The sequence below is a fragment of the Micropterus salmoides genome, unplaced genomic scaffold (assembly GCF_014851395.1).
Source record: "Micropterus salmoides isolate LMB-PRFRI ecotype aquatic unplaced genomic scaffold, ASM1485139v1 Ms_hic_scaffold_20, whole genome shotgun sequence".
NCBI lineage: Eukaryota > Metazoa > Chordata > Actinopteri > Centrarchiformes > Centrarchidae > Micropterus > Micropterus salmoides.
In genome coordinates, this window is record NW_024041151.1 from 18670206 (window position 1) to 18695525 (window position 25320).

At 40.4% G+C, this 25320-nt stretch overlaps 1 protein-coding gene across 5 annotated transcripts in view; it reads right to left on the reverse strand.

Moving 5' to 3' along the window:
* Nucleotides 1-25320, reverse strand: part of LOC119914280 (spermatid perinuclear RNA binding protein) — a 79287-nt gene that overhangs the window by 26573 nt on the left and 27394 nt on the right. For all 5 annotated transcript variants that reach the window (XM_038733484.1, XM_038733485.1, XM_038733483.1 and 2 more), the window contains exons 2-3: nt 22853-22953; nt 4894-5087 (exon numbers count right to left, since the gene is read on the reverse strand). In XM_038733484.1, the coding sequence (XP_038589412.1) occupies nt 4894-4896 (3 nt within the window). In that variant the 5' untranslated portion in view covers nt 4897-5087; nt 22853-22953. The remainder of the gene's footprint in view (nt 1-4893; nt 5088-22852; nt 22954-25320) is intronic.

Consider the following 25320-nt stretch of genomic DNA (forward strand, 5'->3'; position numbering starts at 1 on the left):
CACTGGGTTTCTTTTCTGGGCTATGAGCCACTTTCACAAGTCTTCAAGTGATGTTTTATCTTTTATCTTTAATGAGAAAATGTTATCTTTTGGCTTAAGCAGAAAAAAGGTGATAACTGTGTAACTGTGAGTGTGTGTACTTATATGTATGTGTACCTACATGCACATCTGCAATAATGTGTGTATCTTTATACTTGTGTGCCTTCTCAGAGCATTGTTTAACAGACCAACAGTCGCAGATTTTATGAGCCGTTGCTAATGGGAGCTTCTGCAGCCATAAACCACATTGCAAAGAGAGTGTCGATGTATCTGTGTGTGTGTCTGTACTACTCGACCATGGGGGAGTTGTTGCCCAGCCGCTCTGTTCACCATGTAAATCAGAGCAGTTAAGGCGGACTCACAGACAGGAATCGAGCGCCTAGGCCAGCATGTGCTCAGATAATGTTGCAGAGACAAGTGACACTATAAGTAAGCTACAGTACTGTAGCCAAGACAGGAATTGACGCAGGATTTCACAGTTTCACACTAATTTGAGAGAAATGGTGAGGGAAAAAGTCATGGTAACGTAATGTTTTTTGTAACATTTTTCAAATTCAATTATTATTTTTTTCTTTTTTCATAAAAATAATTTTAGATTATTGCACAATATGGTACAACATTACCTACAGGTGGGTAGATTATGTTTTTTTAAAGAAAAATAACCTAACAAAAGAAAAGATGAAAAAAAATGACATTCCAGTATGTCGGTATAAGTAATATTATTTAATGCTGCAAGTTCTCTGCGTTGAAACAGCTTAAGTTGCTTTTATGCCCTTGTTATACACACACACACACACACACACACACACACACACACACACACACACACACACACAGTCAATTATAGACAACACCTTGGTTGTCCTTGAATCCACACTGACCGGCACGTAACCTAGAGGTCAATCACACACCTGTCCAAGTGTGGGCGTATGAGCGAAAGCAAAAATAAATCATAAATGATGGTTAAGCCACAAAGGATCTCCATCCAGATGCCTGTAACAACCCCCAGTGTCACTAATACAAAATCAGTGTCCAATTTCGGCACATTGACCTAAAGCTGATCCTTGGAGGAGAAAATTAAGTTGAGGTATCTTACAGGGCCAAAGTAAATGCTGCTGTGTCTCCAAATATAATATATCACGCTCAAATAAAGTTTTAATATCATAGTTTATTGGCTGTAGCAAAGTAGCACAAAATACTCTTCTTCTGTTTTGTTTAAAACCAATTATTAGAAATCAACTTGGAGAGTGCAATATTATTATTGAACAATGGCCAAATGAATAAAAAGAACTACAGGTTTATCCTTTAAGATCTCACAGGATAAAGGGTCCCATAAAATTGTGATTTACTGCCTTGCTGGTTGACACATTTACTCCAAATAAAAAAAAGATTTTTTTAACTTCCTGCTAGGCTGTTTAATCTCTACGTATCATAAATGTTATTAGTAATCATGTTTTAGTGATGGGACTGTGTTGTACTAAGTAACTGTTTTTTGTTTTTTTATCTCTGTGTAATAAGAATATGGACACAGGCCTGTGTACAAACAAGGTCAGACAGTGTATTTTCAGAGTTATAGCATAAATTTAGCACCAAAGCAAATGATTTCACTAAGGCTCAGATATCCAAAACAACTGATAACTTTGTGAAGAGCCAAATATGAATTGCACAGAATCGGTGAAAAATCTGAAATCTGCGATTCCTCTCCTCTACCATGCAATCAGAAACAGACACATGCAACTGTTAAATCGCAGCTGTCTGCATTGTGTGTGTGTGAATATACCTTCATATGCCATTGTTGCATAGTGCTTTTAGTCCACACACTTGCCAATTACACTCCATTTCATGCTCCAGTGAGGCCTACCGGCTGGCAGGCCCATGTTACATAACCACATTACACAGCATTTACAACTCGCTGTGTACTAAACCAACGTGCACACACACCAACAGAAGAAAAGCCTGTACACATCATGGCAAAAATACAACTAATGTGATAATACACACAAACTAAACATGAAAATCCAGAGTGACACGCACATAAAACCCATACAATCAATTACACAGTGTCTTCCCCACACACACATACACACAGCCATTACTTCCATCACCCTCTATCACCCCCATTCTGTCCTTAATGCCCTGCAGTAAAACCATTTCAGTTCAAGGTGTTGCGGTTAGACACGCAACCAGTCAGTAGTGGCTACTTCACTTTAAAAGCAGCAGAATCCAATGACTTTCCCCTCCATCGCCACCTGTCTCTTCTAGTCTCTTCCTGCCTCATCCTGTCTCCCTGTGGCCATCTGCTATAAATTACATGACCCAAAGCCAAGGAGAAGACTCACTGGAACAATATCAGCTGGGATTGGAGTGATGCTCTATAGCCGTATCTTTGTTTTTTTATTAGCTATAGCCTATTATTTTTAGAGTGCCATTTAGAAACATTGCCCCATATGTGTGTGTGCTTAAACAGCGGAGGTGTTTGTGCGCTCTTATTTTTAATAAGTCATGAGCCTAAAGTGTGTGCTGAGAGCTTGGATGACAGCACACACTACGAGGTATTGTGAAGAGAGAATGAGAGATGAGGGAGGGGAGAGGATGGCAGAGGAGTGGAGAAAGCCTTTCGAAAGTAAACAAACACGCTCGACCAAAAAACCTGGAGATCGACAGACAAGGATGCTGGGAGAGAAAAAACAAACTGGATTTTAATATTTTTAGACAGCCGCAGATACAAAGGTTTGTTTGTAATAAAGCTGACAACACAGGCCAAAACACCTTCACTGTAAAATTACACCAAAACCAGGCAAACCTATTTAACAAGTGGTGTTGTGTCCATAGACTGTATATAAAAAGGTGGTCACACCTATTTAGTCCTACATTAAACCAAGCAAAGTTGAAGGAGAAAAGAATATTCAAAAACTTCAAAAACCCATCAAAAAATAGGCTAGGAGTGATGGGACAAGCAACACACAAACAAAAAAACTCAGCGCCGTCTCTGTAACATCCAGCAGCCTACGGGAGATTGCATTAAAAATTTATTCTGTGATTTATCTGCACTCTGCTTGGCCCGCCACACTCTGCTCTCCTGGTTTATTGTGTTCTCTCTCTCTGTCTGTCTGTCTGTCTGTCTGTCAGTCTGTCTCTCTCACTGTCTTTCAAATTACCATATGGACGCAGTCACACACATGCATGCACGTCATAGCCGGGCATAACATGCCCATCAAAAATATACATGCAATATCACATTCATGGCTGCACGATGTAGCAGCAAAAACAACAAAAAGGCTGTCCATGTCAAGCCGGACGTCTCAAGTCTCCTGATAAACACTGGATAAAAATGGATACATAGAAAACTAGAAACATATAATGCAGGGCAATGTATCGAAACCCTTTGCAAAACGCCCAGTCTGTCTTGTTTCAGCAGGAACGACATTCATCTAAAGTCTGGTGTCATCAATCAAGCTTATAAACCAGCCTACTCTGCACTAAAAGAAGATACTTTTTTTGTCTATGCCCTTTGCCCCCTTTAATGTGTCGGCATTGTTTAAGAGGTTTATTGCCTGCCTATAAAATTGTTTCTGGGCATACTACTACAGCACTGAGAATGGACAAGTCTGCATGGGGAAAATACCAGAATACAATAAAATAACCATATGGAAGAAAAGGAAATTAATTATGTTTTCCCGCTTCAACAAAAGCTTTTAAAACCTTAGAGATTTTTGTTTTTAAGGCAACTCGGTTATGTTTTCTATTAATTGTACATTAGAGACATTGAAAAATACCGTGGGCATGTGTATTCAGTGAATGCAGAAAGCTCAGAGGTATGTCGATAGAAAAGCTGTTTTGTGCGGTTTAAATGGGGTGACACCCTCGCCAAGGTCACCCACAGTATTTGCTGCATTACCATAGCTCAAGACAGTACTGTGACTGACACACACACACACACACACACACAGGTCTCATTATCCTTGGTTATTTATGAACCTCAGCACCTTCTTCAGCAACATCTTGTTTTCTCTCAATCATTCATTTTTCTTCTTCTCGCCTCTCCTACAAACCACTCTTCCACTCTCTTCATTTTGGTTCCTCCTTCCTGCTTGTTCTGGTTTTTAATAATTCATCATCTGCTCTGCTCTCCCCTCAGGGGGAAAGCTCCCACTGTCACAGGCTAAGACCATTAATCAATCCCTCGTCTCTCTCTACCTTTACCCTTCCCAGCTCTCAAACTCCCTTCTCTCCCCCCAGTTTCTGCACTCTACAATATTTTGCGCTTTTCATCTCTCCCGTGTCTGTCCATCATTTATGTTTTTATGGTCTTATCTGCCCCCGCTTGTCATTCTCTCTCTCTCCGCTGCTCTCTTTGATCTTTCGAGCCGCCCTCTCCTCCTAAACAACACAGTGGTTTTTTTTCTGTGATGTGAAAAGGAACAAATGCATTGCCTTTGGATCGAAATATCAACAAATGCATCATTTAGAAAACCTAATGAACGGCCAACAGTGTTAATCTCCACTCTACTTCCTTTTACAATCACCTTCCATGTCTGTCTTCTTCTGTTACCTTTGTCTTCTCCTTCTCCTCTTTCCCCAATGGAAACACATAGCCTATGGAGGTATATGCATCTCCTGTTTATTCCCTAAGACGCAAAGCTATACACCACTGTCTGCACTAGCTATTATCAGGTATCTATCTTTGACACACACACACACACACACACACACACACACAATCTGTTGTCATGTCTAGAACGAGTTATCAGATTCAACTCTTACACCCTCCAGTCTGGGGATTTCCTTACTCTTTAGTGGATAATCCACCAGCATCCAACTGCACAATCACACTACAGACAGACAGTGTATTACCATGCCTGCAGGAGGAGTGGTTGCACGTTTCCTTCCTTGTGACGCCCACTTCTGGAGTTGCTGGGCGCGGGTTGGGGGGGCGGGGGCAGGGGTGCAGAGGCAAGGTTACCGGTCAGGATGTTGCTGTCACGCTGTTTCCGCTCCTCATGTGCTCCTCTGTCACCCTGGCCACCACTCTACGAGAGGTTGCACTTCTAACAGATGAAGAAACACAGAGAAGACGGGGGGGGGGTAGAAGGGGGAAAGATTGATCAGTGACTCAACAACTACAGGAGGAAGTGTCAAGGGAAAATTGCAATGCCGCTTCTTCTTTTCTAGATTAAAAAACAGAAAAACGGAAGACATGTCGATTTAATAAATACATAAACAACCATCACACTTAAACTGCATGTGTTGTCTAACCCTGCAGAACCCAATTCCACCCATACCTCGATTTTCCCCTTTAACACTCCCTTCTCTCTCTACGTACACGTACGTACACGTGCACACACACACACACACACACACACACACACACACGTCCACAGGCCATTCATTTTTCATGAGCTGGCAGGGTTCTGAGGGAGGGGGTTGAAATATACAAACATGTACTTGTTTTCATAAACTGGGTTGCACACTTAAGCCTAACACACCCTCCCCCATTCACACACACGCAAACACAAACACAAACACACACACACACACACACACACACACACACATAAAAATTCCTCATACTATATGAATACTCATGAACCATCGTACTACAGAGTGCCCCTTCCAATAAATTGAGAGACAGTAATGGTTCTGACCTGGCCTTTATTCCTTTCAGTGAGCAAAAAACAGGGGTGACAGTAAAGCAATACTGAAAAAAAGGCTTGATAAGAACTCAAAATACACAGAATAAAACCAGAAAAAATTCAATATCAGTAAACCAATTCACCTTTATGTCTTTCTTTGTAACTACAACCTTGAACTTAAATGAAAGTTACTGGTGACTTCTACCTTCAGCTCATCTTAGGGCTCCGTAAAATAAAGTATACTGGTGTGGCTATGAAAAACAGGCCAGTTTTATCAGTGCGGAGCAAGCCGAGGTGAACAGATACACAACGTTCCTATTCACAACATGAAATGTCAACAGTATCACCACTGACAGTACACAGACTCATCTGGTCACACTCAAACCAGAGAATGGACATTTACAGAGCTGGGCTTGCCTGCTCAAACAAGAGTATATAAGATGATTTCGCAGAGGTCTTCCAGATTCAGGAGTTGGCTGTTCAAGCAGGTGTGACAAAATGCTATAGTATTCATTTCTTTAATGAAAACTGTGCCAAAATCCTTCCATGAAAACAGTGAGATGATGACGAGACGAAAACAAAGGACAAGACAACAAATTCTTTAAAGAGTAATTTTTTTATAGTATCCCAGATAAACTCACTTCAGTACTAAAACACCGCCCACTCTGTTTACTGGCCTGGCGTGGGAACACATTTTGACAAATAACTGTAGGTCTCAATTAAACGCCCGCTTTAGCTGCTTCTAAGCTGCTTAGATCGTTAATAGGCTACATATTAATGTTTAAACGTATGATCAATATGTCAGTATGGGCATGCTACACATCGTTAGATTGGTTAGATTCTCCACAATTTAATCGTTCAGTTCATTTAAAAGAAATAACAAGCATTACCGGTGTAACCGCATAGTGCAAGAGATGAAAAGAAAAAAAAAGTGCCAACTCACGTTACCTTTGAAGCCTCCTTAAGTCCGAATGTGTCCGTAACTTGATTATTTATATTCCTTTAGTCTGTAAGCGTCCACTCATCAAAACAATCAAAACAGCTTTTCATAAAAATTAATCCAAGTTATGAATCCTTTTGATTTCAGTTTTGTGGAAGCAAGGAAGGCCGGTCCCAAATATAGTCAGGGTCAATTCACTGATTTTAGCAAATAAAAGCCTGGGCTATTAATCAAAGTTTTACGGTAAACAAACTACATAAACTTTTGGACTTTTTCTAAAACAATCAGTAAATATAAATATCAGCGCTGCAACTAATGATAATTTTCATTATTGATTAATGAACTAGTTGTTTTTGAAAAATAAAGTTTCCCAGCGCCTAAGGAAATGTCTTCAAATGTCTTGTTTTGACCACCAGTCTTAGACCCAAAGATATTCAGTTTACAATAATATAAAACATATAAGCAGCAAATTCTCAAGTTGGGGAAGCTAGAAGAAAAATGTCTGCTATCTTTGCTTTAAAAAAATCCTGAAATGATTAATCCATTATCAAAATGTACACTATGGTGCCAAAGAAACCCATAATCTGAGAAATTAGATTAAATGGTACTGCACTGATATGGGAAACAATACAATATTATATTGCAAAGAGCACGATTAGGACCTGCTCTATAGGAAACGTCCCTTGAGATCACTTCTGTTGTGATTTGGCACTATATAAAATTGATCTGAATGAATATTCATTGGGCAGAATCCAAGAGAAAGTACATACGCATCTATTAAAGTCTATTATAGACAGCAAACAGTATCTTTATGCTGTTGTACCTTGCCAGACTACCACTGGCAGTTTTCCTTTTTTGATAAATAAACAGAGTCTCTTGAGTATCAAGTCACCTTGAGGCTACATACATCCAGGGTTTTATCTGGATGCTGTCAGGGGACAGAAAAGAGAAACTAGGGATGCACTGAAAAGAAAATTCTTGGCCAAAGCCGAATATAATGAAAAATTGAAAAATTGAGAATGCCGAATACTGAACACCGAACAAGTACATTCACATTTTTTCCATTTATTTTGCCATTTTTTTTTACCATTGCATAAATTAAATAGTCAAAATGTGATTTTTTCTCAGTGTTTCCCACAGGATTTGGAGAGACTATGGTTGGTGGGTCCGAGGCCCAAGAGGGTCCGGTAAAGTACATGTGTCCATTTACTTTTAATGGACACATGTACAATTTGTTTTATACTTTCTGTGAAAACAATCCAAAAATCTTATTTCCATACTGTACAGACACCTTTTTTTGAAAACCGGGCGCTGTCACATGTGTATCCTCCTCACGCTAAATTCATCAAGTCCGACCCAATTTGATAAATAATGTTGTATGTGGTTCTCGTATTGCGCAACATGAAGACTTCATAGCCTCTCTTCAGGTAGGACTCTCATACTGCAACACTTGTCTTTGTAAAGAAAGAAAATGACAGGATAAAGTCACTAACCTGCCTGTCAGCTCACTCTGGTCCATTTCAGTGGATTTACCATAAAGACTCGAATACGTGTGCAATCCAAATTTAGGTGCGGCTAGCTTAATCGCCTTCTCACAAACGAGTGACAGAAACACTCAAAGCAGATCAGCAAGTTTGTTGCCTTTTCTAAGAAGTTAGCCACAGATGGTGTGGATGTGCTAGGAGACAATTCAGCAGAACAGTGTCTGCAAACGGCGATTTTTGCGTCTTTCTCTGACACTTTAAGATGCTTTCACACTGCTGTCAAAATGTAATTGTTTGGTAAAATTTAATCGGCCTTTTGGCTTATTAGGCGGAACACTTGAAAGTGCTTTTTTTTTGCTATTTTCGGACAATTAATTTCGGTGGCCGAACATTTGATGCATCCCTAAGATAAACACACGTGATAGTTGGTCTCTCCTGGAATAGACCTGCCAGGGGATTGGACTGTGGTGATGCTGCAGCCTCTTAGTGAAAGCTCACTGGGATCCAGGGAGAACAAGAACAAGAGAGGGAAAGGGGGAGAGGAAAAGAGATGCAGTGAGTAGTTGCAGAGAAGAGAGAAAACTGGAGAGAATGGGAAATAAGCATTAACAAGAGCCAGTGCGACGACGAGAGCGGGCAATAGAGGAAAAGAGCGAAACTATAAGGAGAATATAAAGTGGTGCACGGGGACAGAAGGGAATCGGATAAACAGCAACAACAGATATTAAGCTGGCCCCTCGGGCAAACAGACTTCACCAGAGGCTGCTCCTCATTTTCTCTCCAGCTCTCCCCTCTCTAAGCCCCTGGCAGCTGGCCGGCCACAGTGACAATTACCTCCTCAACACACCTGGCAGCGACAGTGTCTGTGTCTACGCGCTTGTGTTTTGCCAGTTACCTTACAGCCAACAATCCTTGCTGGAGGGGGGTAAGCTCTCTTCCAACATGGCTTGGCCACTTAGGATTGTATGGACATGATTAGAGTGCATGCACACAAACACAGACACAGACACAAACACCCCGCCAAGAAGCATAATAGCAACGTGCCAGCCCCCATTCGATTCTCATTATCAGAGCAATTCAACGATAAACACCATTTCCCTTCCTTGGTTTCTCTCTCATGGCACTTTCCTTTCTTTATATAAAATCAAGTGATAATAAATGAAAAATACACCATAAATTGTGTTTTGAAAATATAATGAAACAAAATGCTTATGTTGTTTGAATCAAAGCTCACATGAAGCCCTGGATATTCAGAACAACAATATGTGGCCTACAGTATGCCCACTCTCCCCTGTCTCCCACTGGGACTCAGGGTGACTAAGGGGCCCATGTTTTCACACGCATGGCTGCATGTTGCCTGTACAAACTGTATCTGCCTGTTTGCTCATAAACCCTCTTGTGGCTTTGTCTTCCTTGAGCTCACACTGACCAATTATGACATTTCTCTCTGCATCCACCCTCCATCTCCATTTTTCCTCTTCTCTCTTATTAACAACATCCTGGTGGGTCATTAATGTGTGATTGTATGTTTTTCTCTAGAGAAGGAGAGGAGAAAAGGGGGCAGAATGGTACAACTCTTGCCTCATTAACGCTGGTGGTGGATCATGGCTTTACCATGTGCACACACAAACACAGACATGTCCGAAGACACCATTGCTGTCCCCTCAGTGTAGTTCCATAGTTACTGAATATATTTCTCTTAGATGTTTACGCATAAGGGAAAGACACACACACACACACACACACACACACACACACATCTGTGCTGTGTCCTTCCTGTGCCAGCAGTTGGTGATTATATCCCGTTTTCTCTACAGAGATGAAAGGAATCAGGCAGAGGATAAGAAACGAGGGACGGGAACTGATTGAAAGATGAAGGAGAGACAGCAGAGCTGGGGAATTTGCTGAGATGACTCTGAGCAGCAATTTACACCTTTCTCATCTGATAACCATCAAATAAGATGAGCAGAGGCAGAGTGAAGGGAGACAGAGGATTGACAAAAGCCAGAGAGAGTGTGCTAATTAGTGTTGGAGGAGCTTATTTTCACAACGTATTCCCTTCAGAGTTATAATATTGTTATTAGATTATCAGCCTTTTTAATCATTCTTCTTTTGAAATGTTGTGGACTACTATTTAATAGTTTTACAGCAGGATACCAAGATTCAAGAAATACTGTCATTCTTTCACCAGTGAAAGAATCTCCGATGGATGGTTGGTTATGTGCCTGAATAGCTGGAGGAGATATCTCACATTATATCCACAAATAAATTGGGCTGGCACTTGTTACAATTATGAATTATAAAAACCTCAGTGTTTTACAGTCACAAAATGAGTATCTTTTTTATATCAGGGAGTTTTAGAGAACCCCAAAACTAATGATCTACTATAAAAACCATCTGTAGTGTGATTATAACCGAGAGAGCCTTGGGCCCTGTCCCAGGAAAAAGCTTCCTGCCACAGTTTTGGGAATAAGATATCATCTTTAACAAAGTCTAGGCAGGGCACAGATTTACTTTATACAAGCTTACATCAATCTACTGTTTTACTTCCACCTTGCTTTTATATCATCTCTGTAAAGCACTTTGGTAACCTTGTTGTTTTTTAAATTGTGCTATATAAATATTGGATTGGATTGCTCGTCATTGCTACCCCTTTATTTCTTTTGTTGCAGGTTTTTACTTACTTTTTTTGTGGAAGGCACACTGTGCAATTGTTCTCTTGTTATTATACAGTGTGTTTTCAAGCCTTTGTCTTAAGTAACTGTTAAAGAGGTGGTATTATGCTTTTTGGCTTTTTCCCTCTGCTTTATTGAGTTGTATACCTTTTTTGTTTATGTAATAGGTTTGCAAAGTGAAAAAGCCACCCCAAAGGGAGTTCCCATCTCCCACAGAAGACAAATTAATAACTCACCACTCTGAATCTCTTGCTCCAGTCCATGTTGGGGAACATATACAGCTGAACCGAAGCCATGTTTACCGGCTTCTCACGACCTGCCTTACTCTGCTTCTGATTGGCTAGTAGTCCTTAACTAGCAACACCCAACAAAGATCCTGTAGTGGTAAGATGCATCACTCTTTAGCTAAAACGAAGCGTTCAACACACAGGGGGAAAAGAGGAGCTGCAGCAATGTGCAGTATGACAAAAATATGGTGTTTTTTGAAAATGAAACCATGTAAACCTGTTCTGGTACAAACCCTAAATAAGATTTTGAACCTGAAAATGAGCATAATATGACCTCTTTAACACCTCTAGCACGGGAGCTTTTGACTGCCAGGTAGGAGGATTTTTAGGCCCCATCCACACTACTGCGTTTTTTTTTTGTTTTAAAACAGACCTTTTGCTACGATTGCACCTCCCGTCCAAACTAAAAAGGCAAAAACAAAAGTTTGAAAATGCTGCAGACCCCGTTTTTTGTTTTGAAAATCTGGAGGGCATTTTAGTGAAGACAGGCCAAAACGGAGGACTATAGAAATGATGATGCAGAAGCTCACGTTTGGCTCTCTGATTGGGTTTCAAGTCATACAAAGTAGAAACACGATGCTACTGACAGAGTTTTTGACAGGGTATTTTTATTAAAATATTTTGTACTGTGCAAATAACACTTATAGCCTACACTTGTACTGTGTATATCGCCATATTTACTTTGCGACGATTCCCAGTCTGTTTTCCGCCGCCACAGCCACTTTTAACTCCCATGTTACATTCAGTAACAGTCCCAGCTCGTTATTGGTCCATGCAAAATAAAATCTGGTGTGGTTCTTAGTCTGTAGTACTTTATTCTTTCTGTAACTGCAGAATAGACCATCTGCTTCATGTTTACACCGGCACGCGCATGCCCAGTGTATGTGAATGGCCACTAGATGTGCAATTTCAGTCGAGATCAACTCTGATACGCAGCTAAAACGCTGGTGTGTACGGAGATCATTTTCGTTTTAACAGCAACAATGAGAGAGAAGAGAAGAACTTGAATTCAGAAGGTGGTCGCATTTTTCTGTGGCATTACGAGCACTGGCCAGGGGTAGCTTAGCATGTTAACTTCAGTAGATATCTCTGCAACACAATACACTTAATGTCAGAACTATTACTTCTTCACATTCTGTTGATAATGTTGTAAACTAAAACTCTGGCCACATCTCACACATTGTACCTTTAAATGCACAACTCGAGCTTCTATTAATGTTTATACATACACCATATTGATTGTTCTGCCATGTTTTTGGCAGATGATAAAGCGAAGAAGGTGCTTGTGTAGTGTAAAAAGAAAAGCAGGTGCTGAGAGACCCTTCATGAGTTAACGGGCTAAAGTACGTCTCATGTACTTGCTGCTCTGCATGTTAGTTCCAGCTCTTGCCCCGCTGTCACATGTCACGTTCTTCTTTTTCTAAACCAACATCTGTACAGACGTCTCTATGCACTCCAGGGAAGCACACCTTCTATAAAGCTAATCTTTGCAAAGAAATGAGCAGGTGTAAATATGGGCGACCTTTGTGGCACTGTGTGTTATTCTGAAGTTATTTTAGACTGTTGATTTTTCTCTCACATAACTATTCATAGGTAAGGTATTTTAGATCTCATGAATGCTTTGCTTACCAATGCTATTTCTGACCCATCATGTTTAAACATTCATTATATGCCTGAAAGGCTGTTTGAGATACCTCTGTGTTAGATTAGTACTGATTTGTGTGTGGCTGGCTCCAGGGTTATTGGTGCCATAATGTTTGTATCTGGAAAACATCTGCAAAAAGTGTGTGGGAATGACTTGGACAAACGCGCGCGCGCGCGCACACACACACACACACACACACACACACACACACACACACACACACACACACACACACATAATAAAAAAAAAACTCTTAGGACCAGGGGGAGCCTAATAAACAGAATGGATGCAGAATCACGCTCACATATACCTCTCTCTAACCACCTCGGTTGTGAAGAAGCATGCATTGCATGAACAGGTGCTATCTGACTGAGATGTCTGTTTGCCCAGTTATTTCTCTATTGGAGTGAGACAGCAGCACAGAGAGAGACAGAAACAAATGGAATGACAAGCGGTCAGAGACACAGAAAATGTGACAGGAAGAGAGAGGCGCACTGAGACAGAAATGGAAAGAGAGTGAAGGTTAATTTTTCCCTGCAAAGGAGATAGCAGAGAAAAGCTACCACATGTTCAAAGGAGACGGCAGACAGCAGTGTAATCTCTATTCTTCTTGAAAATGTAAAAATACACTGAATTTAGATGAAAATGAAGATTCTCTACAAACTCCCAAGTATTGTCTTTCCATTTCTGTTTCCCACATAAACTTGTCCCATTTCCTCATATGTCTATTTCCGCTATTTCTGTTTTTAATCCTTTTTTGTGCTGCCAACTGTAAATCCAGAATAGCAGACTTCAATTGACTAGACTGCAAACAGTCTTTCTAAAATAGAAGTAGTAATTATTTTAGTGTAATCTGGGCTGGATAAAGCAAGACTGAGGGTATAACTATGTGCAAAAAAATATCTCACAGTTTTGCTGACAGTCAGTAAGTATGACCTATGACTTTTAAAACACATAAAAAAGTTGCTACCATTTGCACACAGAGAGCAGCAAAGACTACCTGACAGCTGTAGGGTTTGTGTGAATATTATAACAACTATTACAAATATGTCAACAAAACAATGAATTACATTTAGATAAACACAGAACAACCTGATTAACTACCAACGTAAATCATTAACAATGTGACACCAAACAGACCAGTTATACAACCTTAGATTGTGAGGGCTTTTCCTTCTCATAACAAACTGATTTCTTCTTCAGAAATAAACAATGATTTCTTTCTTAGATACGACAGTTTTATACATACCTTTCAAGAATTAAGTAAGTATTTCCTTTGCAGATAAGAAGACATGTGAAGAAGAAGACAGTAACCAGGGTGTGAAAATGGCCAGAATATCATGAGCTGGACAGATTTAGTCTAAGAAAAAGTCTCAAGTTAGGAAACCTTGAGAGACAAACAGAGGACGCTTCAAATGGAGACCTAAGATACACTGTCCTCCTTATGGTTTTAGGGACAGAGACAAAGCTTGGTCTCTATACTATCTATTTGGTGTCTATGTGTAGACCCTTTATCCAGATCTGAAGAACCTGTGAGGGAAGTTCCAACTACCACTACTGTGGCAGCTGGAGTCAGAATGCCCTGCACCCGAAGGAAGAGCTTGTATTTCACTAAGAGTAGAGAGACATGGCCAGATAAGCTGCTCGCTGACTGGTGAGGTTGTCTTAGCTGTAGCTCACTGTGAGGTTTTACTGGCTGACATAGCAGAGGAGACCGTGCCGGATTGCCTTCTCCAGACTTGCAGAAATAACCAGCAAGTCATTTAAATACAGGAGCAATGTCTTGCCAATAGCTGTGACAGGGCCACTACCAAAAACTTGAACTTGTGTATCCATGTACGCACGGGCCATTTAAGTCGATGGAAACAAACCAATCCCATGTGAGCAAGGACGTACGAAAACATCACAGCACAATGCAAAGAAAACAGGTTCGTGCAAGTCTGTTGAACATACACCCTATATAGTAGAGAGTATGATCAGGAGGTAGTGACATGCTTTAGATATTGCCTGCATTATGTCTCATTAATGCAGGACTATGCAGCAGGCTTTACACATGCTGAAAGGATATTAGAACAAAGAACTCCAGGGACATGGTGTCAGGTATGTCTTTTATTTCCTGTTACTTCTTCGCTGCATCTCTCTCAAAGCCAAAACTGGTGTATACAGCACACTGTATACAAGTTATACTCTTTTGTAGCAAACTTTGCTATCTTTCTCTCCGTCTTTGCCTCCCTCTCCTTTTCTCCAATGTGTTCCCTTCTGTCCATTTCTCCACAATACTGTTAATTTTGAGCACTTGGCACTGAGTGGCAGCTGTGACAACAGGCAGAACAATGTTGTCAGTCCATTAAACTATTACACAATAATTTAAGACTGCTTTTAGTTTTATAAAACTAGACTTTTGAAACATTTATTGACATGCGTTTCATTTATTTATATTTACAGGAATCTCGGGAACAATCAAATTCAATCTGACCACATATTCTGAAGACAAATACGGATACAGTGTTTCACGAATAAGTGAACGTAATTTTCCTTAATATCACAGCTGACACACCGACTCCCCAACACACACACACACACACACACACACACACACAAAAGCAATTACCTCTCCTACTGACTACCACACTGATTTCCCCACTGATCTCAACTTATGGACCTGGTCTGTTCCAATTTATTTAGCTCTCTTACTTCTCTTATGTTTCCCTGCTATTTTATTAACTCCTTCAGTATTGTTTGTCATCTGTATTTGTTTATGTTTGTTTATTGTTTCCTTTTATTTTATTTACACATTTATTTAAAAATACAGATAAAATAGCGCATAAAACATTCTGCTAAAATTGCTTTCTTAGCAGCCATTCTGGTAACCAAATTATATTTGAGCTGTTGTTTTAAAATGCACAGCATACCTTATATACACCATTATATTTTAATGAACATTTTAATCTGTAAGCTCTACCACTAACAGTTAAATTCAGCAATCAGATGAACATGTTTTTCACTTCATTTCTCTTTTGTCCTCTTTATATTTGTAGGCATAGGCTTTCCCGTGAAATACACTATAATTATATATATAATAAACTGTAGTTCTGTCTTGACTGGGTCCAGGTACGGGCCAGGGGAGGTCAGAGCATAGAGTATTGATGAGATAGCGGAAAGCAGAGAAAACGCTGATGTTGCTTCTGGGAGGGAAATAGATAACATTGACAGGGGAGTGTAACTCCCCTTGGTCAATTATTAAAATGAAGAAAAGCTGTATGTGTGCGCAGTTCCTGCTGATGGTGGGTCAGACTGGAGAGACTTGAGGTCACAGACTAACAAGGATAGATGAATGTGCACATCTATCTATCTATCCATCCATCCATCCATCTGTTTGTGCAGCTACATCATCTTAAATTTTGCTTAGCATTAGTCATCTCAGGTACACCCCTGATCTCTCCTTGCCTACCTTGCTCTCCTTACCTTACTTTTAACTACAAACTTGACTACCATACACACACACACACACACACACAATTGAATACTGTCCTGCGTCAGTGTGGGGAATAAATAGACTATCACTATGCCAGAACTGAAGCATGCTGCAACTGTGTGTGTATGTGTGTGTGTGTGTGTGTGTGTGTGTGTGTGTGTGTGTGTGTGTGTGTGTGTGTGTGTGTGTGTGTGTGTGTGTGTGTGCGCGCGCACTGGTAGGCTCCTGCTGTGCTGATTTCAGCAGGAACAGATGGTCCTGCCAGGGCTTTGCTGAGGCTCCACAGTCCATAGTCTGTGAGAAGACTTGTGAATGTGCGTAGAGTGTGTGTCCTGATGATTTCCTCCTCTGTTTTCTACCTTTAATATACGGCACACTTCCTGGTCCACTACCTATTTTACATACCACCGTACATACACACAGACAAACTGACACCGACTGTTGCAGTGTAAGTGATATCTTAGTGGTCTTTGGCCCATTTGTCTGTTCCATTGACACTTAGCAGCTTAATCCTGCTTGAAAGGCTCTTCACTGCTAAGCTCATGTTTGCCAACACACAAAGCTGTCACCCCCCCCCCCCTCCCCGCTTTCTGTGTGTGTGTTTGTCCGAGCATGTTGGTGCATATGTAAGTAGTTATAAAAACACATTCGCATCAACGCCAGCTGTCAAATTTAAGTAAAAAGAAGCAGTGTGGGTTTTTGCTGCATCCTAGTGACACCATTATTTTCGTAATAAATAACCCAAACAAATAGGCAGCACTGACACAGAGCAAATTATCAAATTAGATTTTGAAGCAGTGTTATATAGAAAAAGGTATGAAATTCATGCTGGCTCAATTAATTAATTCTTACATTATTTAAATTCTAAGAGCTGCAGAGATGAATCAACAGGTAAATACATCTACAAAGTGTGGAGAACACAAATTAGAGGAGTCCAATAAATTGAGTAGTTGACCTAAAACCCTCCCATTTTTGAAGCATATACTGTATGTTATGGGTTGCGAGTGAATGAGGACAATGCGTCTGTCCAGATGTGGACTAATTCCCTAATGGGCTTCTACTCCACCACACACACTCGCAGGCAAGCTGGCAAACAAACAGACACACACAGACACACACAGACACACACATCTCAATTCTGTAGAGTAATTCAGTTTATTCAAGCGAAGCTGTTTGGTGGGACTCTGAGCCGGGGCTTTAATAACAGCTGAATGCAAAAAGTACACACACTGTTCTAAAGTACACACGCACACACACACACACACACACAGCGAGCTCCAGTAGTTGGTTGTGACCTGACATGTACAAAGACACCCCTGTTTCAAACATCACTAAAGACGCCCTCTATGTTTTCCTTACAGCTGCAGCAATTGGTGCTGGTTTGTGGGCACACTTGTGTGTAGGCGTAGGTCCCTAAAATCACTACTTACAAATGCGCTGAACAGGAGCTAAAATGTTTAACACTAACGTATTCTGCAGGAGACACACACACACACACACACACACACACACACACACACACACACACACTGCTTAGTATAGTAGTGATGTGTCTCTATTTATCGCTGTCTGTCCATTTTCATTAATAATAGGAGAGGTGGTGTGATGGGTTGAGGCAGATGAACAGATTAGCGAGATGTATTACAAAAGCCAAATCACACTGAAGGATCAAGTATTTTTAAGAAATTAATTTCACAGGATGGCCTCCCGATGACATAATCTTATATTTTGAGCATTAATAAACATAGAACAACTTCAGTGATTTGGGAGAGTGCGTCCTGTCATTCTGTCTCTTCCTGCTTGACAGTGTTTTTCCAATTTTCACTCTCTTTAGCTGTTGCCTCGCCTGTCTGCTTCACTGTTCAAAGAGTGGAGAAAATCTCTAGAATGCAGATTGCTTCCTCCTTCAGCAGAAATGTTTTCTTCTGTACTCAAATACAAATTTTGTTTCAAATACAGCTAACTAGTAATAGAATAGCATTTAAATGAGTTCCCAAGTAAACACACATCTAGTGTTGTTAATTGTCCACATTGATTCACAGATAGAGAAAGTAAACATGTTTGTGTACTCATTCTTTCTGACAGAAGTATTCATAAAATGTATATGCTACATTAGGCAGTTTAATTTTCTCTACCAACCCCCAGACTTCTTCATCTGCGCTGCTTTAGCAAGGGCTGATCAGTGACTCCATTCATTCCAGGTCTATTTGGGCAGTGTGCTCGATATGGTCGTTTCATTACACACTTCCTTCCTGTCTGTCTCTCTGACTCAGGGGAGAAGACGGAGGGACCAAGTGGGGTGGGGGGGGGTTAAGGAGCAGGAGGAGAGAGAGAGAGAGGAGGAAGGGCAGGATTGATGGGGGTGTACAGTGGTAGAGAGGGAGAAAAACGTGTAAGGGAGGTTAGAAACAAGAGAATAAGAGAGGAAAGAAACAAACTGAGAGATAGTTTACCGTATGCAGTGAAGAGAGGTTTACTGTATGTGGTGAAGAGAGGGAGATAAGTGCAGTATGATGGATGTGTGTGTGTGTGGGGGGGGGGATGAGAGATCAGGAAGAGACAAAACAGGATGACATAAAGGAGTGAGAGACGGTGAAAATGACAGGATGTGACTGATTCAGATAAGAATAATGGAGCCATAAGGTGGGATGTGCAAGGCTAAAGAAAGGGAATGGGGGGGGGGAGAAGGGAGAAATTGTGAAGAATAAAAACTGCAAGGAGAAAAACAGCAGAAGAAAGTGGGAAACTGAGAAGGACAACAACTGGGTGAATCGAAAAAGGTGGGAGCAGGAAGGAAGGAAGTGTAGGCGGGGGGATGAAAGAACAAGGGAGAGGGTGTGAAGGGAATGAGGCTGTTAGAAAAGAAAGAAGGGATGAAGAGAAGTGAAGGCATGGCTGATATGTCTTTTTCACAAAAATATACTGTTTACATTAGTACTAACCTAAACTTTACCTAGCCACAAGTACAGGACTTGTCGTTAATAACTAACAATTGAATATTATGCATTCACAAAACTGTACCTTCTGCATTTTGAGCATCTTGACAAAGCCACATCCATAAAAACCACATACTAAGATTTACAAAGTAAAAGGATAATGCTAAAAAAAAAACACAACAAAAAAAACATACTTTGCAAGATACAAGTCAATAAGGAGAAGGTTGAAATTACCTATGTCAGATGAGGCTACGTGCCCAGAAACACCTCTTGGTAGCCCACATGGTCACATACACATATGTGTGTTGAAGCCCTTCTGTAGCGGAGCAATGACAACTCACTCTGTTTATCAGTACAGGACTCTCTTTTTCAAGTTCCAACTTCTTATGACATTATTCTGCCTCCTCACTTCATCTTCACCTTCTTTTTTTCAATAGCATTTCTGCATCAGTGTCTTTTGTGTGTTTAATGTCTAAAAGTTCAAGTGGAACAGTCATGGCCACTAACAAGCAAGACAGCAAGAAAGAAAGTGCAGAAAACTGAGGGGGAAAAAGCAATTCATCCTCAACTCCATCCCCAGGTTTACTGTTTCTCAGTAATTAGGTCACGTATTTTACATCAGTGCTTAATTGAGCTCAAACCAAAACAACACTGTGACTCACACAAACTGCATCTCCTCTGCTTTTGGATTCTGGCATGCTAGTGTATGTGTGTACGTTTGTGTGCAAGAAAAGCATTAGATTGCAACGAGGCATGAGACAAAGGAGGGAAAAGAGAGTGAGAAAGAGATTCAGCCACAACTTTTCCCCTTGGGATTGGTCGCCATGGCTACGGAAGCATTTTTCAGATGAATGTGGGACAAACACAAGAAATAGTGAGAGAGACACACACAGAGACAGAGAGATTACATGGTGTCACTGAGATACCGTCAAGTGTACGTAAATGTAGGTGTATGGAGGTAGATGTCATGTAGATGGTAGATAAAATTTAACATATCAGTGTCTCAATGTATTCCAAATGGATTAACTGACTCCGATCCTAAACATTCAGGAAGCGAAACAAAAACACAACTGCCATGCATAGCACTGCAGCTAGGTAACAGCAAGACACTCGATATCCAACAGGAAACACATAAGGCGGCAGGAAAAAAGCAGTGACCCAATACACACTCTATGAACTCTAATGGAAAACAGAGAACAATCAGTATCAACAGACTATAACATCTCATCTTACAACCAGACAATCAGACTCCATCTATATTTCAAAAGCCGCGGAAAACTGTGACAATGGGCCGTCATCAGCCAAGATTAGTGGAGGGCATCTTTAATGAGGAGGAGGGCACAAAGGCATCGTGTTTCCACTTTGGCAGGCTAACTGCGGTATCACCTGAGGGCAATTTGTCCGAATTCTGTAACAAACCTTGAGGAAGAGCATTAAATTCAGTATTCTTGAACATCTCATTATCTAACCAAGAAAGTGAATTGAACTAAAATTCAACTTTTGAATTATTGTTTGCCTTTTTAATGGACACAGTGTCATCTGTTATGTTTGCAGCATGTCAGTGTGGGATGTAATTGACAAGCAGCCACAAGCATTATTAAAGAAAGATAGGCTAACTATTAACTAATTAATAACTACATAACTCCCTTTCACTTCGGTTTGAACGACTGATTTTGGAGAACTCTCAATCTTGCCGTGACTTTGAGATACTTCGCTTGCGTCAGCAGTTTGTTGATGTCTTACTATATGTTTCTGGAAACAGTAAGTGGACAAAAACTGTGCTCACCAAAAGAAACGACTGTCTAAATTTTCTCAGCAATAGGTTTGTCAATATTTGCATAAAGTTCAGCCACTGTTACTGGTGATGAATTATTTATGGAGACTAAAGAAAAGAGACTTGTAAGGGCTGGTTGTGCTTGACAGTGCTGCCATGGACCTACCAAATTTGTGTGTGTGTGTGTGTGTGTGTGTGTGTGTGTGTTCGGGGGGTTGAGTGAGTGTCAATGGGAGAGCATGTGAGCGAGAGAGAGCGAGAGCGAGAGAGAGAGAGAGATGCGCTCTGCTGCGCTCACCGGCAAAGTCACTGCTTTCTCAAGGACACTGCGGCTAAGGGGCAAGAAAGAGAGAAGGAATGACACACAAGAAGAAGAAGCATGAATAAGGCAGAACAGGATAAGATGAAGAAATAAACAGAGAAAACAAAAGTGCTTTAGGCAGCAGATGAGAAAAGTGTGGGAAAAAAGAGGGAAAGATGGAAAGAAGGGGGGCTTTATGTGAAAAATATTTCTGGTTGGATAAATACAACGAGTATGTATGCCAGTAACCAGAAAACATAGCTTGGCTTGTTACCTGTTAAACATAACACAGACTAGAGCGACAACTACAGATGATTGTCACTATCAATTAATGCATTAATGCGTGGATTATTAGTTTAATCAATTTATCATTTAGTGTAAAACGTGTTCAGTATGGTGAAAAATGTCCATCACAGTTTACCAGAAATCAAAGTGACATCTTAAGCTGACATAAAACACAGAAAAGCAGCAAACCCGGCTAATGCGTGATATTTTGGCTTTAATGATTAATATCATATCAAAGTTGTTGTCCATCAACGTTTGCTTGGATTTCCTGTGATTCTATGATTCATCGACTAATCGTTCCAACAGCACTAAGACAACTTAAATCAACTTAACATAAGAGAGTCCACTGAGCAGCAGCATACATGTTATACTTATGTTATGCACACTGTGGAGCAAAGCAGAGGAGCAGCCTATTCATGCCCGGTTCAGTCTTACCAGCGATCCACTAAAACCTCTACAGTAATCAATTATTTACACATAAACACACACCCGCAGACCCCAAAACACTCCCACTGAGATGATAGTGTGGAAGGCCGCTGGGTGAATTGCATAAAAGCTACTTTACATACATAAGTAGGCAGTTTACCAAAGCAGTCGGTGAACTCGGCAACCACTCGGACCACAGCCCCCAGACCAACTGTGATCACAAAAATGTGTCTGACCTCAAAATATCCTCAATGTACATTAACACTGAAGACTAGACCACAGGATGAACATGGGGCTTTTGTTCATTCAGAGAATACATATAGGTGAGCAGATACAGTAGGAGGGAATGAGATATAAAAGGCAAACAGAAGATTTTAACAGCTTTCTCTTTTCGGCCTCCAAAGGCTTTGAGGTCAGCATGTGAAAATTGATGGCATGTTGTTTATATATAGGAGCAAAAAAGGCCGATGTGTGCTGCCATTGTTGCTGCTCAGAAGACACGTATGTCTGAAAATAGCTCTCAACATTTTACTCCCCTTCCATTTATTAGTCTCAAAATATGATGTCTTGCTTGATGGTTTTCTTGGGAAGTTGTAGCACGAAGTAGAGAGAAATTGCAGACATAAAAAAAACATTGGCTTCTCATGAACATGATAATCTTGACTCTCTCCACATGAACTCTGGCTGAATGAAGCTGCAAATACCTTAACACATCTACATGCGCACAGGCACAGACAAACACACTCAGTCTGGGGCTCAGCAGGGGTGTGAGCCAACCTCTCAGCTACAGGGCTTCTCTTGTTTTCTGTCTGATTGGGCTGCTATGTAAACGGTAAGCCACCAACCCTGCAGCAGCCCTTTCGCGTACAGAGCAAGACAGAGCGCAGGATAGAATATACAGAGATATATCGACAGAGATATAAGAATGGATTCCATTCTTCATTCCACTCACCTCCCTCTGTCCTCCTATCTCTTTATCTGCCCACTTTTCTTTCAGAGTCAGCCACTGTGTCTGTCTGGAGTCACGGTGTCAGAGCAGGCAGGGTTCAGCACCTGAGAAGACGCAAGGTCAAAGGTTGGTTAACATCAGGACGACAGCACTTAAGGATCATGTTCAGCTTGACTTAAGTCACACGTTGAGCAGCTGACATCAAAAGGGGGGGTATGTAAAAAAGAGGTACAAATGAAGATATGCTTGTGTAGTTAAATAGTCAAATCATGTGTTACCTTGCATGTTCACTCAAACACAAGCATGTATGCTATCTATCTATAAGAAAAACCAAGAGAGAGAGCAGGGAAGACAGACAGACAGTGAAAGACGAGAGGTTGGCACTCTGTGCATCTTTTATGTCTGTGCGTTAAGAGTAATTATTTTGCACTGGGGTATGACTGATTCACTTATGAGCACAGCAGACCTGCCTAGTGATATGTAGGGATGGGGAACAGGAAAAAACCTTGAATAGGAAGCATGGATGAAAGAGAGGAATAAAAAAAGACATGGTAAAAAGGGAGAGAAGCTGAAGTAAACTAAAGAGCATTTGTGGAATACACAGAGGCATACAAACACTCACTGACCAGACAATCAGGACACTGCCCCTGCCTGTATGTGTTGCTACATAAACACATGCATGCAACATTAATTCCACTTGGGCTTGTCTTCTCCCAACATAAGCCACTTTCCAAGGTTTATAATGCACTGCTTTTATATTCCCAGAAGGGCACAGGAAAGTTGCTTACTGTAATTAATTGTTATGAAAGTGTGATGTATAACCATACCGCAATAAGCACCTGTGGGTTTTCACCTTCAAACTACCTTTATAGACTGACTACATCTATTCTCAATTAAAACCTACTTTTCATAACTACCATAGTCATTGTCATTTGAGACTTAACTGTGAAACAAAGCTACAGGGAGTGTTGGGTTTGTGTGCTATCTTTTATTAGCTAAAGCATATTTTGGCACTTGTAATAAATGAACCAGATGAATCTAGCTGGGTTTAATTTGTACTATTGTAAATCAATGGGAACAACTTTGATTGCTGGACTACTGGGAAATATCATATATCTGCTTTACCGTTTAGGGGAATTAAGAAATCTCAGTGAAACAGCAATAATCCTATCAGACAATACACAGTACACTGTACGGTGTATAAAATACAACCCTCTGAGATACTGTGTAACGCACCCTCCTACAGATACAGTCCCTTAGCCAAGAAAATCAAGGCAGAACAAATGTACAGTATTTGCTTTGTCTTGCTTTGAGAAGCGGTCACACCTTGTGTAAGAGAGCATAACTGAGACGGGTGTTGGTTGGTGTAATGGATGTAATGTCATGGTTCTGCAAGACAAACTGGTTACCAGGTGCATTCTGATCGCAGCTCTATTCACAACTCTGACTCGCACACACATCAGACTTACAGTACACTACAAATGGCACACACACACAAACACAAACTCACTCACCACACAATCGTCCTGTAGAACTTTATGGCATGCATCATTAAAATCTTATCAAGATAAAGTAAATCTTATTTCTTCAAATACTCTCTTGTAAACTTTGTATTTATTTACATGTATTTGAGTGACGTCTAGACAGCCACCGACGCATCCCATTTAATCACACCATTTTTTATTTTGTATTCTTTGTTCAGAAAAACTGAGCTGGCAAACAAGATGTGACAAGAAAGGGTGAGTATAAGAAATTAAGGTTAGTGAGAGTTGTAGAATATGTTATCATTTGTCTTATTTAAGCGTATATGTCTTATAATAAAGAAGAATACACTATTTGGCATTTTGCGTCCTGCACAGTGACTCAAAACTATGACTTGTACAGTTATATCAATGTGAGTTCTTGAACAGCTAAGCTAGAAGTTCAAGAGGACAGTGTTTTTCATCATTACCATTTTTCAAGCAAAAGGATTTACCATCATTAAAACATGTTAGTCAGCAATCTGTTGGAGTAATTACAGTTTGATACACATATTACAAATGTTATAATTTTCAATATCCAATTGACATATGAATCAGAGCACAAACAAAACTGCTGAAAAAAGCCACACTGAATTGAGAGATGTTAATATTATATCAAAGATAATCTTTATCTAGTTATTTTTCACAGAAAACCTGGTAGATGTATTAGGCAATGGTAAAATATGGCATGTAGATTAGGCATGTAAGCCATTTTTTACACCTCTAACAGGCGTGGTGAATCAGTTTAAAGATGGAGAAAAAAAACTTAGCACAAATAAACATTTCTTCACTCTCTAGCAGGAGACATACTGTCAGATAGCGGTCTCCAGTGAGTGACATGTGTTCAGAATAGAGCGCTCATGAGAGAGTGAAATAAACCTTCAGTCGACAGCATCCCTTAATTTGGTTATCCTTCACATCTCATTTGTAAACCATTACTGATGATGGGAA